Source organism: Juglans microcarpa x Juglans regia, chromosome 2D, assembly GCF_004785595.1.
Source record: "Juglans microcarpa x Juglans regia isolate MS1-56 chromosome 2D, Jm3101_v1.0, whole genome shotgun sequence".
NCBI classification, from domain to species: Eukaryota; Viridiplantae; Streptophyta; class Magnoliopsida; order Fagales; family Juglandaceae; genus Juglans; species Juglans microcarpa x Juglans regia.
In genome coordinates, this window is record NC_054596.1 from 27,010,157 (window position 1) to 27,026,932 (window position 16,776).

Consider the following 16,776-nt stretch of genomic DNA (forward strand, 5'->3'; position numbering starts at 1 on the left):
TTCTAAATTTCCTCGATATCAATTAATACTTTCAATTTATTCATTAATATAATTATTAATTAGGTCCAACAAAATGAACATCATTTAACAAAAACCTTTATTTTAATGTGGTCCAATATAGAAATTAGTATCTCTGGAATATAATCCAATTAAACACAGTTTAATTTAAATAAAATACTATCTGCACAAAACATAAATTTTCGAGACTTAAAACAAAGTCCATAAAAAAATTATAACTCTGCCATGAATTAATGCTAAGGATAAAAATGAAATTAAAAACTGTTGGTAGTTTTATAATTGGAAAGGCAAAAATTGAAAAAAAGAAAACACTTGGTTTGAGGTGCTTTACGGAAAATCAATGTCCAAGGGCTTGATGGCATTTTCGTAAATACTATGGATATTATGACTAGTTTAAAAAAAATAAAAATAAACATAAACGTTGTTTCTGGAGGAACAAGAAAAATAAAACAAACATGAAGAGAGGAGACCGAAAGAGGAAACGAAGCTCACGTCGAGATGCAGAGTTTACCTAGAGGCAGATGCGATGGGTAGCGATGATCACAACGCTGGAGCAATGAGAGAGAGACCAACCAATGAAAAAAAAATGCGAAAGAGATAGAGTAAGCTGAGAGAGAGTGACAGAGAGGTGCTGTCGGTGGCTTACCGAGAGGGACGCGGTGGGATAGGGGTGGCGTGGATTGACTGTCGGAGTTCTCTGTGCCGGTAGTAACGACGTGGAGGCGCTGGCACCGTGTATGGTGGCTTTCAATTACAAGGGCACCGGACTGTGTGTTGCTTTGTTTTTGGGACCCAAAACAGAGGAGTTTCGGTTCACTATGCAGGTGGTTATTCTCGACACTTTGGTGGTAGTGTAGTGGTGTACGGCGGAGGAGCTGGAGCTCCAGTGATGGTCAAGTGGAGGTGGCACACGACGAGGTGGAGTTGCGATCCATGGAGATGCATTGCATGCACGGGTTGCGTCGATTCTGTATGGGGAGGCGGCTTGAGTTCTAGATGGTGTAGCGGCACTCTAGTCTAGGTTAGAGATCACTTCCATCTTCCACGTACGAGTTCTATCTATATATGGGGATGGTTGCCATGAAAATAGAAATGAAACATGCGTGAACTGAAGTTAACGTGTGAATACGTGGGTGATTGGAAACAAAAAAAAAAAAGAAAAAAGAAAATACAAAACCCTAAAGTTGAGGAGATGAGAAGCGTACGTGCATGGGAGTCCTAGAGTCGTGCGTGTGAGGAACTACTCATAAACTGATAGGTTTTTTCCAAGGTTTAAACAAATTGCCAAAAGCTCAAAATAAAAAATCACTGCTCGATCCATAACATAAAACCAAAAAAAAAAAAAAAAATAGCCTAAATATCAAGCTCAAATAAATAAATAAAATCCATAGGCCAACCATACAAATTCTGGGTCCGGGTGTTACACCACTAACGGTAGGTGACCTTCCCAATCACCACTTAGTTCCAGCACGCATGCTCGTAGCATATCCTCCAAAGTTTGGATCGTAAGCTCAGTCTGTCCATCAGTCTACGGATGATATTTACTGCTATTAAACCACAAACGAGTGCCCAACATCTTTTGCAAACTCTACCAAAAGCGTGAAGTAAAACGTGTGTCTCGGTCCGACACTATGGTTTTAGGCACTCCATGCAATCAGAATATCTCTTTAACAAAAATCTGAGAGAGCTTATCCATAGAGTCTGTATTAACTATGCGTAGAAAATGCGCACTCTTTGTTTGTTTGTCGACTATGACCCATATAGAATTCTTACTTGACGATGTCCTTGGCAGACCTATTACGAAATCCATATATACATATTCCCACTTCCATTCTAGGATTGGCAATAGTTGCAATTCTCTTACTGGCCTCTGGTGTTTAGCTTTCACCAATTGGCAAACAGAGCATTTTGCCACGAATTCAACCACTTCTTTCTTAATTCCATCCCACCAAAACTGACCTTTCAAATCCCGATACATTTTAGTACTGCCAGGATGAGCCGTGTAAGGGGTACAATGTGTTTCCTTTAGAATCTTTTCCTTCAGTTTAGTGATATTAGGAATCACTTTTATCTTCTTATAATACAGCATCTCCTTTCTCCTAATGGTGAAATGTTGCGGTCTTTCAGACTTCAAAATCTTCAGTTGGAGCTTTTCTAGTTTATCTTCCTTACGTTGACCTTCTATGATTTCTTCTTTAGTTACAGGTATAATCTCCTGTACCTTGCTAATTTATCATCTTGAGGTGGATCTCCAATCAACAAGCTCCTCATCTCAGCCAAGAGAGATGGCAAGTCGGTTTGAGCCTTGCAGCTAAGAGCATCGGCTGCAACGTTGGCCTTGTCAAGGTGATATTTAATCTTGCATTGGTAATCACTAATGGTCTCAATCCATCTTCTCTGCCTCATAGTTAGATTCTTCTGTTTGAACAAGTACTCAAGGCTCTTGTGATCTGTCTATACTTCATATTTTTCCCCATACAGATAATACATCCAAATCTTCAGTGCGAAAACCGTAGTAGCCAATTCTAAGCCATGAGTAGGGTAATTATGTTCATGGTTGTTGAGTTGCCGTGAAGCATAAGTGATGACTCTTCCTTCTTTCATCAGCACACATCCTAATCCCATCTTAGAGGAGTCACTATAAACTACGTAAGGCTTATGGGGTTCAGGTAAAGCCAACACAGGTGCTGAGGTTAATCTCCCCTTCAGCTCCAAAAAACTTTTCTCATATTCCCACTCGAAACATCTTTGGTACTCTTCCTCGTAATTGCGGTCAAAGGGCTAAAGAGTTTAGAAAACTCTTCTACGAACCTTCGGTAGTATCCTGCTATCTGAGGAAACTACGTATCTCATGGGCATTAGTTGGCTTTTGCCACTGTGTTATTGCATCAATCTTAGCAGGGTCTACTACTACCTTACTAGAAATGACATGTCCCAAAAAGTTCACTTCTCGAAGCCATAACTCACACTTGCTAAGCTTGGCATAAAGCTAATGTTCTTCTAGAGTTCCAACACAATCGTTAGATGCCTCTTATGTTCTTCATCACTTTGGGAATATATCGGTATGCCATCTATGAATACCACTACAAAATTGTGTAAGTATTGCCTAAAGGTTCGATTCATCAAATCCATAAATGTTGCTGGAGCATTTGTCAATCCGAAAGGCGTAACCAAGAACTCGAAATGTCCATAATGAGTTCGAAAGGCAGTCTTAGGTATGTCCCGATCCCTGATCCTGAGTTGTGATATCCAGATCATAGATCAATCTTCGAGAATACTGAAGCTCCCCAAGTCAATCCTGAGTGAGGTAATTGATTTAACAGATCGTTTATCCTTGGTAAGGGGTATTTGTTCTTGATAGTTACATTGTTTAAATCCCTATAGTCAATTCACATTCTCAGAGTCCAATCCTTCTTCTTGACAAAAAGACCGGTGCTCCCCAAGGCGATGAACTAGGGCGGATAAAACCCTTTTCTAGAAGTTCTTCGATTTGGACCTTGAGCTCCTTTAATTCTATCGGGGCTATTCGGTATGGTGCCTTATGCACTTGAATCATGGCCGGTTCAAGCTCAATCACAAATTATTTTTCATGGTCTGGGGGTAATCTAGGCAAATCATCGGCAAAAACTCTTGGAAAGTCTTCTATCATTGGGATTTCCTTGGACTCCCTCAGGTTCCTCTGTCGCGCTTGTTATCATTACAAGATAGGCGGTAGCTCTGCTTGTCAACTCTTATTGACTTGTCCAGATGTTATCATTGATGGAACTAACCTAACAGCTTCTCCCATATAACAAATCCTATCCTTCGCAGGCAAGCAAAATACCACTTCTATTCAACAGTCTATCTTGGTGTAGTGGCTCGATGACCAATCTATTCCTAAGATCAGATAAAATTCCATTAAGTGGAAAACAATCAAGTCAACGGTCAAGGTTAGACCAACAACTTCCAATGGAGAACTCTTAACTACACGTGTGCATCCAATTATTTTTCCGTCTGGAATGGCTACCAGATCTAAGATAAAGGTTCTGCATCTAGCTCACATCGTTGCACACAATCAACAGAGACAAAAGATCTTGATGCTCCTAAATCAAACAGAGCACAAACCATGTGTTGGTTCAATTTAACCTTACCTAACATGGTAACTAGGGTTACTCAAAGATTCTCAAACGCATACTAGCTATTAGCTAAGGCAAAGTTGGAAATGTTACCAGTAATCACTCCCGCATCTGCCATCTTGTTGACTTCTAGGTCTATTTTCTTGGTGTAATGGCATAGACCTTAGCCTTCATAGGGGTCTTTGCTCTGCCACTTGGCATTACTGTTCCTCCAGGCATGTTCTATGGACAATCTCGGATCATATGGCCAATTTGACCACATCTGAAACAAGCTGCCGTAGTTAGTCGACACTCGATGTTATGCCTCTTTCTGCATCGTCGACATGGTGGTGGATAATATGGTGGCCTCTTATTGGATCCAAATAGAAAAGTTGGAATATGACAGGACGCACATATTGGGTCATGACGGGAAGGGAAATATTAGAACCAGACAAGCATTACCGCATGAGGAATGTTGATATGATAACCCAAACCTGGTTAGATTTCGTCCGTATTTTTTTTTTCTCGTTGGCTTAACATTATTTTAGGGCCAAGAAAATTAGGTCTAGATTGATAAAGGCCTTGGACCTGTAGTTTAGCATCCAAAGCTCAAGAGATAAGGCCACTCAAACCCTTAGATTTCAGCCAACTAAGTGGGCTTGAGCCCAAAATCCCTAGAGGAACCATAGGGAAACGCCCAAGCTATGAGGCTTGTGATATTTGTCATGCATGTAAGGCCTATAAATTTGGACGTGTTAGTGGGCTAAGGGGAGAGACAGAAGAGTGCTTGGTAAGCCAAAGGAGGCATGCACGCCAACCTTAGTGACAAGCCCTTTGGTTTGCCACTTGTCTTTCAAGCAATGAAGGCTTATTGAAAAAGGAAATGATGGGATGACCTAGAGAAGGCCAAAGGCCATTCGGCCAGCTCACCCACACACACAAACACCCCATGCCATTTGGAAATTGTTTAATCTCCAAGAGGACTTTCATGGGAAGTGGCACTTAGGGAAGACATAAAGGAGATCTTTTCAAGAGATTTGCATAGGGAAGCCCAAGGCACAAAAGGGATTTTCGGATTCCCTCACCCACACGCCCACTCAAGTGCCTTATCTAACATTTTGCCACTTGTCAACCATGCACTAGTAGAGTAGTATTTCTAGAAGGAAGAGGAAAGGACTTATGCATAAAATGACTATCCTAACCCTAGACTTTCGGTCACTACACTCAAGGACACACACTCATACGCCACATGTCACATTACGGTTACAAAGGAGAGCTCTAGGTATTTGAAAAGGTCACCTAGGGAAGGAGCACAAGAAGATGAAAGATCTTCATGGGAATTTGAGAGGGAATGGACGACAAAGAGGCATACACACAATTATGCCATGTCTCACACATGCAAGCATCACTTTTTAGAAGATGAATGGACATTCGCCAAGGGGAGAAGTTACACACCACTTGTCTTTCATGCAAGGGATCACTAGCAACCAATGAGGTTTAGTGGAGAGTTTTATATAGAGGGGGAGGAGCCATATGCCCAAGGGATTTTCTCTTTTGCCATTTTTGGATTTCACGTGCTCTCATCCTCTCCACACTCTCTTACACGACCACTTAGAGATTTCTTTACTTTTTCACACTTTCTTTCCAAACAAACAAGAAACCATTTTTCTCTACTTTGAAGGAAGGGCCACGACACCAAGCAAGAAGGAATCCAGGGTGAGGACCTCATTTTTTTATCTTTTATTCACACTACTCACACCTCACTCAAGGAGATGATAGAATCTCCAAAGAGTATGAGATTTTAAAAGGACACACATGATTTCAAGGTTATTTCACCCTAGAATAACCTAGGGTTTTCCAAGGAGGGGAGAAGCTGAGACTTCGAGGACTTAAATCCTTTAGACAATCGGCCAAACACATGCACACTACTCACATGTTCATGACCTAGCCATAGGTACATGAACATGAAGGATTTTCATATTCTAAAAACTCTAAAGCTGAAAGGTTGAGGCATTTTCAATAGCAAGTGATGAACCCTAGAAACCTCACACACTCATGCACACGGATTAGGGTTCAAAACCTTTGTTCTAACAAGTTATACTTTTGTTTACAGCTTGCTAGTGCTTTCTTGAAGGATTTTTGTAAGTAATCACTCAACTTAATTTGGTTAACATGTGTATATATTTGTGTAAATATTTTCTTTGTTATTATTACTTTTGATTGTTATTCTATGCTTTACTTGGTTGAATACTCTATTGTGATTTTGTATAAGATCATGAAAAAAGGTTATATGTTTCGGATCCATGTTGAAAATGCCATGATTCACATGCACATGTTTTGGTTTTGCTTGAGGTTATGTTGGTGTTTTATGTGCCATCAAGATTTAGTTATTGCAGGGTTAAGTGTTTCAGATTCATGTGATGTTGTCATGATTTTATGCTTTGATTCACCCTTGCCATGATTTTTTTCTATTATGCTTCAATTTTGGAACATGTTAAAGTGAAATTTCTCCAGGTTAATATGACTTTGATGTTTCGGCCAAGTCATGTTCTTCTATGTTCACGAAGTTGTTTTGATATTTCTTGTATTCTTTGTTATCATGCCATGATTTGAATATGTTACGCTTGATTATTTCATGCACGGCATTTCATATATCACATGTCAAGTGTAAGAAAGAGTATGTCTTAAATCTCATGTCACATGAATTTGGGTAAATAATTTTTAAAAAGTTTCTGAAAATATTTTATCACGACCCCAAATGCTAGGAAGGGGAAATTTTCTTGTGGAACTCCTCTGTCCACTCTGGAGTGCTTAAGAATGGAGTAGTAATCCCTGGGTTGACAAAGAACCATTAGCGTGCCTTAAATGGATCTTTTCGGGAGGATGCCGGAGCGAGGTAACATCTAACGCTAGTGGGTGCCATGACTAAGGCTAATAACTCGACGAAGTACTATCGTGTTATAATGATTATGAATAAGACGTATTCACCATGATGTATGGATCGTTGGTGGTGTGGTAACTAGCAAGAACACGTAGTGCATAGAGGAGCCGTGTTGTTTCCACCATGTGTTATAAGAACAAGGCAATGAGCTTACATGATACGGATCACATAATATGATATAATATGACATGAATCACGTGTAACACTCCGCCTAATTAACCATTATGATTAACCTTAAAACACCCTTAGATTAAGCTTATGATTTGGGGCTTTAAATATTTTTTTTATTACTATTATTATTATATTATTTCTATTGCTTATTTATTATTTTACTTTAATGTTGATAGCTAGATTTATTTAGACCATGACACTTAATGTCATTAATAATTTAGCATGGAGGGTTAGAGAAGCAAGCACATTAGTAATTCTATTAAGGCCTAGAGAACCTTAGGACATTTATGGACGAAGCCTTAGAAGCCTTAAACCAAGCCTCATAGGAATTCAAGACTTGGTAGGATTGCCTTGGCCCAAGTATGAGGAAAGCTTAAGGCCTTTGGGCCAAACTTGGTATGGGTTTGACCCATGGCCCAACTATGTCAAGACAAGCCCTTTCAAGCCCTATCTTCGTGGACTTAAGGTCTCTTTTTAACTTTCAAAATCTGGGAACAAGGTCCCCATTCACTTAAGCCCAAAAGCCCATGAGCTATTGACCCACACTCATGGCCCTTTTAAGCCCACAATGCCCCAAACCTTGTTTTACTTTATTTCACTCTTCAAATTGAAAGCCCAATACACCATACCATGGGTCTCCTTAAGCCCATGTCATACCCTAAGTACCCAAATATAAGTTTTGAAATTGGTTAAGACCAATAATCAACTTACCCAATATTAGTGATCTTTAAACCATGTTTTGAAGCTTAATGTTTTTTCTTAATCTTTTTTAAACCTTTGATCTAAAATTTTCTTGTTTTATTACTCAATTACATCACTCTTAGATCATACTAAGACTCTAGATAAGCCTCCACACATGTCATTAGAGGAAATGACATATCAAACCCCAAACTACACCAATCGGCACACATGCATGCTCTTTGTGTGCATGAACTGTTTTGTCTTTAAGTCCAATCTTTTTGTGCCCTTTTCTCAAGGGCACTATGGTCCTTTAACACCTTATATGATCTCTTTTAACCTAGAACAAGCCTTGGATGAAATTCGTTTTAAAAAAACCAAACCAAATAGCCAAAACTGATTGCACCCAAGAGACTCATTAGATGAGAACCGGTTTGGTTGAGTTTCAACCACCCATCTACCATGGCTGAGCCACCACCCCATGCCACCTCCAGCACCACTTCACTCGGCAACCACCTCCCTTGCATCACCTTCTTTGAGTTGTACCTTCATGATCACTTAGCAGCCAACCCTCCACCTTCTACCACCTGAAAGAAGAAGTGATCTTACATCTGCACAATTCAGCCTTGAAAGAGCTAAGAACATGAGTCAAAGTGATGATCAAATCCGCCCAAGGAAACCACTTGAATCCGTCAGCCCCCTTGGATGGTTTTGATGATTTTCCTCCTCTTTCCTTTACACCAGGACTTGACTAGCACCCATAGGAGCAATGTAGAACCTATAGGGTTGAAATCATGGTGGTTTAGGGCACTGTTTTGTTTTGCACAAGTGACACAAAGTGATGGATTACAATCTGAAAAATTAGCCCTTACACCACCGCCCACCTCAACCAATCCCCATGGACCAAGACCAATGCCTCCACCCTCTTGGCCACCTATAAAAGGCTCCTTCACCCCCTCATTTTTCACACCTCATCTCCAGCTCTCCCTTGAGCATAGAAAGCCATCTTCCTCCTTATTCTTGAGAGAAACCGAAAGGTGAGTGAGTTTGAGTGTTCTTGAAAGTTCTTGTGAGTTATTGTGCTAGGAGCTTGAGTGGGCTATGGAACTTGTAAGTATTCTTGCTATAGATCTTAGTTTAGATTTTAAGTTGTGATTTTAAGTGTTGGAGTGATTTTTGGTTGAATTTAGAAAAAGCTACCAAGCTTTGATTCAAAACCGGGTTCATTAAGGATGGGTTAAGTGTTTAAATTGTTTTAAGTGAAAATTTAGCTATGGCATGTCTTAAGTATGTTTTAATATGATTTATTAATGCTTTAGAATGGTCATGGAATGTTTGATTTGTTATTAGGAGCATGCCATGATAGGTTTTAATTCTATCTTTCTATGATCATCAAAACATGCTTGGATTTTAAGTAAGTTGTGATTAAGGCTTGAAGCTTAATTTGTTCTACCTAGACTTGATGATTAAGCATATAAACTTCTAATTGGGATAAGAACAAAATTTTATATTTTGGATAAGTTTTGAAAGCATACCTTGATGATTTGCACTAAGAACATCAAACTTGATTAATGGAGGATTAATGAAGATTAAGGTTCTTAGCCATAATTAAGTGTTGGGATGAACTTTCTTATCCAAGAATTAGCCTTTATCATATCATTAAGGACTACAATGATTGTTTGTAATTAAAGAAAGCTTAAGCATGTATTCATAGGGATCAATAGTTGAAAACACATGAAGGTATCAACTAGAGTGCATGCCACGGGTTGGGAGTGTTTGAGATAGTTCCACTTGAATTTTACAATTCTAAGAATATAGATGGTTTTATAATATTAAAAATATGAGGTCCATGAAGTTTGATTAAATTTGAGGTTTGTTTGCAAATAGTAAAAATTTAAGGCCTTAGTGGCAATTTTTGAAAGTTTAGGGGTATTTTTGTAAATGCCCATTTTTGAATCCTTTGATTATGAACACCTTCCTTAGAGGTTCAAATCCTAACTTAGTATGAATTTGATTTTAGACGCTACGACTTTTCCAAACTTAGAAAGTTTGTAAGTTGGCTTCTAACTTACACCTTAATAAGTTATTTATGATTTATTGATAAATGCCACATTCATGTTCTAATTATCATTTTGAGTATAAAATATCATGTTATATGATACATTGAGTGTATTCTTACATGACATGTGATATTTTCACCATTGTAGCATATTACATCTATAAATCACATTTTCACATGAAAGCTTGCTACATATGTACATGTCATAAAATACATTTTTCAACATAGTATGAAAATAATTTTTTTTACTACCCCAAACACTAGGATGAGGAATTATCTTAATGGAACTCCTCCGTTCACTCTGGAGTGTTTAAGAATGGAGTGGTAACCTTTGGATTGATGAAAAACAGTCAACGGGTTTAAGAATGGAATGGAGTATGCAGACAACGTAATCTCAAAGTGAGTTGTACTACGGTCACCAGTAGGTACTCACAGTGCACATGGAGAACTGTGACGATACCATACATTATGATGTTAATGTTATGATTAAATGCCAATTATGATGAAATGTTCTGATGAAATATATGTTTTTGACATTTGAAGTGAAAAATATTTTCTGTAAGAAAATGTGCATCAAAGTTTTTTTGAAAATGTTGAGGAATCTGAATGAGAGATAGATACGGATTTTTTTTTCTACATATCATTGCATACATCTCATGTTTATCATTAATCATACATATCTTATCTATGTGCAAGTTGGTTGTTTAATTTACTGAGATTTCAAGTAAATCTCACTCCTTCATGTGGACCCACTATCATTCCACTTGGAATGATAGAATTTGTATAAGGACTCGACGAGGATGGACCAAATGGACCAGTGGATCCAATTGATTGCGGAGGAGCCGAACCTTGACAAAAGACTAGATCTCATTCTGATGTTAATAGCCCTAAACCTTCGTGCATTAAAATGCATGAAATAGTTGATTTAGCTTAATTAGGAGACTTCTTATCTTAATTATTTGTACTAAGATTATGCTACCTTATTATCTGAACTCATGATGGTTATGAATGATATTGGGAAGTTTTAGTTTATTCTGGCATAAGTTTTTATTCACCCTTATTCTATTGCGGTTATTGCATACTGCTAGATGGATTTATAGGATGCATTGCATATTAATTGTCATGAATAAGGGAATGTAATATTTTGTTGCATGTCTTGGCACTCTAAGTCTCTGTTCCATCCCAAGCAGAGGTTGAGGGCATCACAATCTACTTTTTTATAATTGTCGGGGTGCAAGCACGGAACGTCAGCTGAGATTGCAAGGTGAGAGATGAAATCGACCGCGCTGGGTGACAAGAGAGACTAGGACACTTGAGAGATGTGTTCCCTTCTATATCTCAAGGCTGCGAGCATGGAGCATCGACTTAGATTGCTAGGTGAGAGATTCATTCGAATACGTTGGGCGGCTTGGAGAGACTGGGACACTTGGAAAATGTGTTCCCTCCTATAATCTCTGAGGTGCGAGTGCGAAGCATCAGTTCAGAGAGCTAGGCAGGAGATGGACTCGACCCGTTGTGTGGTCAGGAGAGACTGGTACACTTGGGAGGGGTGTTCCCTCCTATTATCGTCAGGGTGCGAGTGCGGAGCGTCGGTTTGGATAACCAGGCGGGAGATAGACTCGTCCATGCATTTGATGGCAAGTTACATGTTTAAGTATCAACCTAAGTCTACAAAATGCACCACAGCAAAAACATAAGGTGGCGAATTCCACCATAGAGGAGGCACCACAAACAGAATTTTGAAGAAAATTCTCAACCCTGCAAATTCGGTTATTCTGTTACATTTCCAGCTGTAATAAGTTTTTACATTTCTGTCCATAAATTTTCCTATTGGGTTACTATGTAACTGTCTGCCTATATAAAGGCATGAACATCAATGAATATTTGTATGTTTGAGAATATTTTTCTATAGAATCACAATGCCTTTCTATCTTTTCTTTCACATTGCATGTCTATCATTTTCTGTTCTATTATTAAGCATCTAAGTAAATAATAGCTTTTACGAACAAACTGCAAAAGCCATCGAATCACTAAAGTTGAACCAAGTACTGGTGCTAAATTCTAAACCCAGCTCAAAGGCACATTTAATGTTGAGCAATTTTCTTCTTAAATTTATACCCTATTTATAATCGGATTTAGATTTAGGTTTTCTATAGTTCAGCAAAGATCAAAATCCATGTCAACCAAGCATAAGGTCCAGCAAAATCTTGCGATCGAACCAATTATAACCTCATTATTAATAATTGTTGGAAATATTTTTAAAATAATATATTTATTATTAATATTATTTTTTGTGTTTATTTGGAAGCTATGAATAATTTTGGAAATGGAAAATTTATAAAAAGTTTATAAGCTATGAATTACGCTTATAATAAATTGGGTCTACATAAGGACATTAAGCATTCAATGGCTTAATGATATTGAGTAAAACCATTGAACCTCATGGTGATGGTTCAAAACACCCCTTTTACAAATGGGATTTTTATTGATTTATTAAGAGGCCAGGATGGACCTTAAGGCAACCAGTGCTTGGCATACAGGTTGCAAAATAAAATGCAAAAGGTGCAAGGGTTGGGACTCAAATTTGGGCAAGCCGAATGGAGGGAAGCAACGTGATCGTTGGACTGGGTCCAACAATTGTGTCCTTGGTAACAGGCATAAATAATATACCTGTTCGCATCAGATTACAGAAAAATGAAATGTTACAACTTTTCATTCACATCCTTTGGTCCTCTATAAATAGACCCATTGGCCTACGAATTTAAACATAGAATCATAGAGACGTTCAAGAAGACAATTTAGAAATTCTCTCTCTCCCAAAAGTTTTCATTTCTTCAAAACTTGTTATTAGAATCTGTTCATTCTGCGGAGAATAAATTTCTAATCTCTTGGTTGAATAGCAAAATCTGAGGGTATTCGGGGTCTAATTTTGTGTATGCATAACACAGTTAGACAAATAGACTTATTCTGGACTTCATTGTATCTTGGAGATAAATTTTCTTGTAACCCGTGTGCATACCGTTATTGGTGGGGGCAAATATTGTCGTAAGGAAAGCGACATTCGTAACGCGCCTTGAAGCAAACTTTTCTCTCACTATTTTCTGTTTTGCAGCCCCTTTTTGCACAAACAATCTTAAAACAATATTTGATTATTAATGGCAAATAGTTTGAGAGAGTTTACTTCGGATTTTATAAAACTCGAACGTTTTGATGAAAACAATTTTCGACGCTAGCAAAAGAAGACGAGATAATCGCTCAAAGTTGGGCAATGATCAAATGGGAACAAGACAACTACATCTACAAGGGACATATTTGCAATGCATTAATGTCTGACATATTGTTTGACGCGTACCAAAACAAAGCAACTGCCAAGGATCTATAGGACGTACTTGTGGCTAAGTATCTTTTAGAAGATGCTACAAGTAAGAAATTTCTAACTACAAAATTTTTCAATTATATACCATGGTAGATTCTAGGCCTATTATTGAACAATTCAATGAGATTATGCATATTCTTAATCAATTCTCTCAAAACATGAGATTAAAATGGATGAATCCATATCTTTTCTTCAAAACCCCAACTCAAAGGCACATTTAATGTTGAGCAATTTTCTTCTTAAATTTTTACCCTATTTATAACCGGATTTAGATTTAGGTTTTCTGTAGTTCAGCTAAGATCTTAACCCCTGTCAACCAAGCAAAAGGTCCAGCAAAATCTTGGGATCGAACCAATTATAACCTCGCTATTATTAAGATCTTCGCTGAACTACAGAAAACCAATTATAACCTCGTTATTATTGAGTCCAGCAAGATGATAACTTTTGTCTATCTAATCTTGCGATCGACCCATCCCATCACTCTCATATAAGCACTCATTTCCCATGTTATCGACTTCAAGCAGAATGCCATTCGTTCACAGGAAACACAATCCTGCTTAATTTTCTGGCAAATTATTGAAGTCATGGGAATATGATAGATAAGGATGAAGAGACTCAGATCAAAACCAAGATGTAAGAAGAAATATGTTATCAAGTACTTTCATAATTATTGCTATGTACCTCATCAGAGTGATACAATACCTTGTGATCCTACGTAACTACAATTCATCATGGCTGTTGCTCGTTTCTAAATGAGGGAACTAAATCCTGCAATAAACCATGATCAGGATCAAGTTGGAGCTGCTGGTGAGTGATGAGGTTTCGATAAAATAAGGAATTTAGGTCGACTTGATGATTTGTTGGAAGCAACTGAGAAAATAGTGATGCCTGGGGAAAGCTTGGTCCAACTGAAGCCGAGGCCAAAAAAGTTGGCAACATTCGGGTAACGTTACCAGCTCGTAGGCTTGCTGGACAGTGATGGTTGTGCTTCCCCTCATATGTTGTGATCACAGTTGATGGATCTTGGAAAGATCTTTCAACACGCTTTTTCACAATGCACTTGGGACTGGTGCATCTATAATAACTTCTGAATTGGCAAGCATGAGTTGTAAATGTTAATAACTAATTTTTACCAACATCCAGAAACACAAACATATATAATTCACGTTGAATTTCTGCAAGATCACAAGTACTCATGATTTAGGAATTGATCAATAATATTTAAGAATTTCTTGCATTAATCTACCCATTAATTACATGACCTAGTGATGAAAACTGTTTGTTAATCAAGAACAGCTAGCTAGCTAGATTTCCTAATGTAATCTACCGGGTGAATTTTCTAAAACACTATCATTACTTTCAAACGACCAATGACGTTATATCTTGCTTTCATCCTACTTTACAAATTTGGCACGTTTTTATTTTCAGAACAAATTCAAGGGTTGATGGGTAATGCAAACTGTTAAATTTAAAAGACTGAGATTTTAGAAAATTAACTCCATATATATAAGATAGTGCTCCTTGAAAATCTAGTGGAAATAGATCCCAAGAATTTAAGGACTAAGATCCTCTAGAATAATCCGTGAACAGTAAACCCCAACGGACAAAGTGAACTAAGACTAACCACATTAATTACAAAATTAATGATATTAAGCTTGAGAACATGAATGTTGTAATATGCAACTTATATATTAGGTGGATATTAATGGTCTTTTGTTGCATAAAATTACATTAATCCACGAACCACAATGGCCATTAATATATATTATTCATGAGCAAATGATACTGATTATATATATGTCATATATACAACTAATGATTTTGACTGCAAGAGGAAATCAATTTCAGTTTGATGTCTTTTGCTTTATGTATGTTAGGCCAGAAACTGAACAAGAGTAGTCGCAACTCTACCTTGGATAAGGGCTATTCTTCACTGCCTTCTGTCCATACTTTCTCCATCTGTAGCCGTCTTCAAGATGATCAATCTCGCTCTTAGTCAAAAAGGCAACCCGCGGCTCTCTTTGCCGTTTCTCCTTTTTCGGTTTGTTACCACTGTCAATATTAGATCAACATCATGAACAGTCATCAATTTGTAACAGAAGCTGGTGGAACTCTTATTTTAATTTGTTAGGCCAGAAGCCAGATTTTAATTAAAAGAGGAGAAGATCCGTTGAAAATTCCTTAATTGATGGTGCATCTTCCCTTAAAAATGACAAGCTACCGTATCTTAGGGCTTTGTATGCCTGTTAATTCATATTTTATCCTTTCGATCCCAAAAGCTAAATGGTACTGCTGGAAGAGATCTATGGTTTAGGAGTTTTATCAATAGAAATAATATTGAGGAAAGATCAGTGAAAAGTAAATAAAAGATTTAAACATGAACAAGCAAAAAAAAATTAAAAAATAAAACTTCGAGATCAGTGCTTGCATATTCAAACCCTACTATCCATATTCCATGTGGAGAACAGAAGATCCTGATCACTGGCTTTTAACCATTACCTTGAATCTATATATAAAGGGGAAAGCAAAAACCTACGCTTTCTTAGACTTCTCTTTAGCTCCATCTTCACACAGTTGTGGCTGCTTATCTTTCTTACTCTTAACGGATTCTTCCTCACCCGCTCCCAGCTCGTTAGATGAGCAAGACACAGAAGAATTAGGGGTGGGTAGATTTTCTCCGGTCGCCGCTGAATTTCCTACACCGACGTTCTTCCAATTCTCGTCGGTCGGGCTAATTACTTCCGATGATGAGCAAGAAAAGCCAAAGGCTGTTGAGAGTGCGTTGTAATCCATGGAGCCATGTAAGCAGTCAGTGAAGCTCATGTACGAGGTGGGATCAAACCCCTGTTGGTTTTGTGTCGGTATGGAGGGATTATCATTAATGACTGGAAAGCTTGATTGGTTGATTTCTTGGCGATAATGGCCAAAAGATCCATGATGGTTGTACAGGTCCTTGTCTTCTTCAGACATTAATGAAAGTCGGCGAAGAAAAGGAAGAAGAAAAAGAAGGCGAGGAGGAAGTGATCAGCAAGAAAGCAACAAAATTGGAAAAGGAATTGTACCGCGCGTTATGTATAAAAACTTGTAGACAGCACTTTGGTTAAGATCTTTACTGTTTTTTTTAAGATCTTTGAAAATATAGTTCTACAAGAAAGAGAGCACTTCAGGTTTCGTTTAATTGAGAGAGAGAGAGAGAGAGAGATTTGGATGGTAGGGTATTGCTGCTCTCTTCTATTTTATCATATATGATGAGTCTGCACTTAAATGTGCTAAATGTATAATTAAAACAAAATTTCTACTTATCATTCCAACTACGGTAGATACTTACTTTGATTTTTTATCTTTTGATTTTTATTTCCTTAACAAGTATGTGATGAATAAATAATGAGTAGAAGAATTCAATTAATTTAATAGAAATAAAATTAAAATAAAAAAAAAA

At 37.7% G+C, this 16,776-nt stretch overlaps 1 protein-coding gene across 1 annotated transcript; it reads right to left on the reverse strand.

Moving 5' to 3' along the window:
* Positions 1–13,986: 13,986 nt before the first annotated feature.
* Positions 13,987–16,563, reverse strand: LOC121248478 (WRKY transcription factor 71-like). The gene is made up of 3 exons (XM_041146951.1): positions 15,874–16,563; positions 15,249–15,389; positions 13,987–14,424 (listed from the first exon to the last, which is right to left on the reverse strand). The coding sequence occupies exons 1-3, from the start codon at positions 16,305–16,307 to the stop codon at positions 14,067–14,069; spliced, it is 933 nt and encodes a 310-aa protein (XP_041002885.1). The 5' UTR covers positions 16,308–16,563; the 3' UTR covers positions 13,987–14,066.
* Between the last annotated feature and the right edge of the window lie 213 nt (positions 16,564–16,776).

Bases quoted from the DNA above. Each gene is read 5' to 3' on its own strand.
- LOC121248478 (XM_041146951.1), bottom strand. From the start codon at position 16,307: ATGTCTGAAGAAGACAAGGACCTGTACAACCATCATGGATCTTTTGGC. The intron at 15,390-15,873 runs GTAGGTTTTTGC...TAATATTGACAG, and splicing joins AAAGAGAAGTCTAAGAAAGC to TGGTAACAAACCGAAAAAGG. The intron at 14,425-15,248 runs GTAGAGTTGCGA...TTGCCAATTCAG, and splicing joins AAGAATAGCCCTTATCCAAG to AAGTTATTATAGATGCACCA.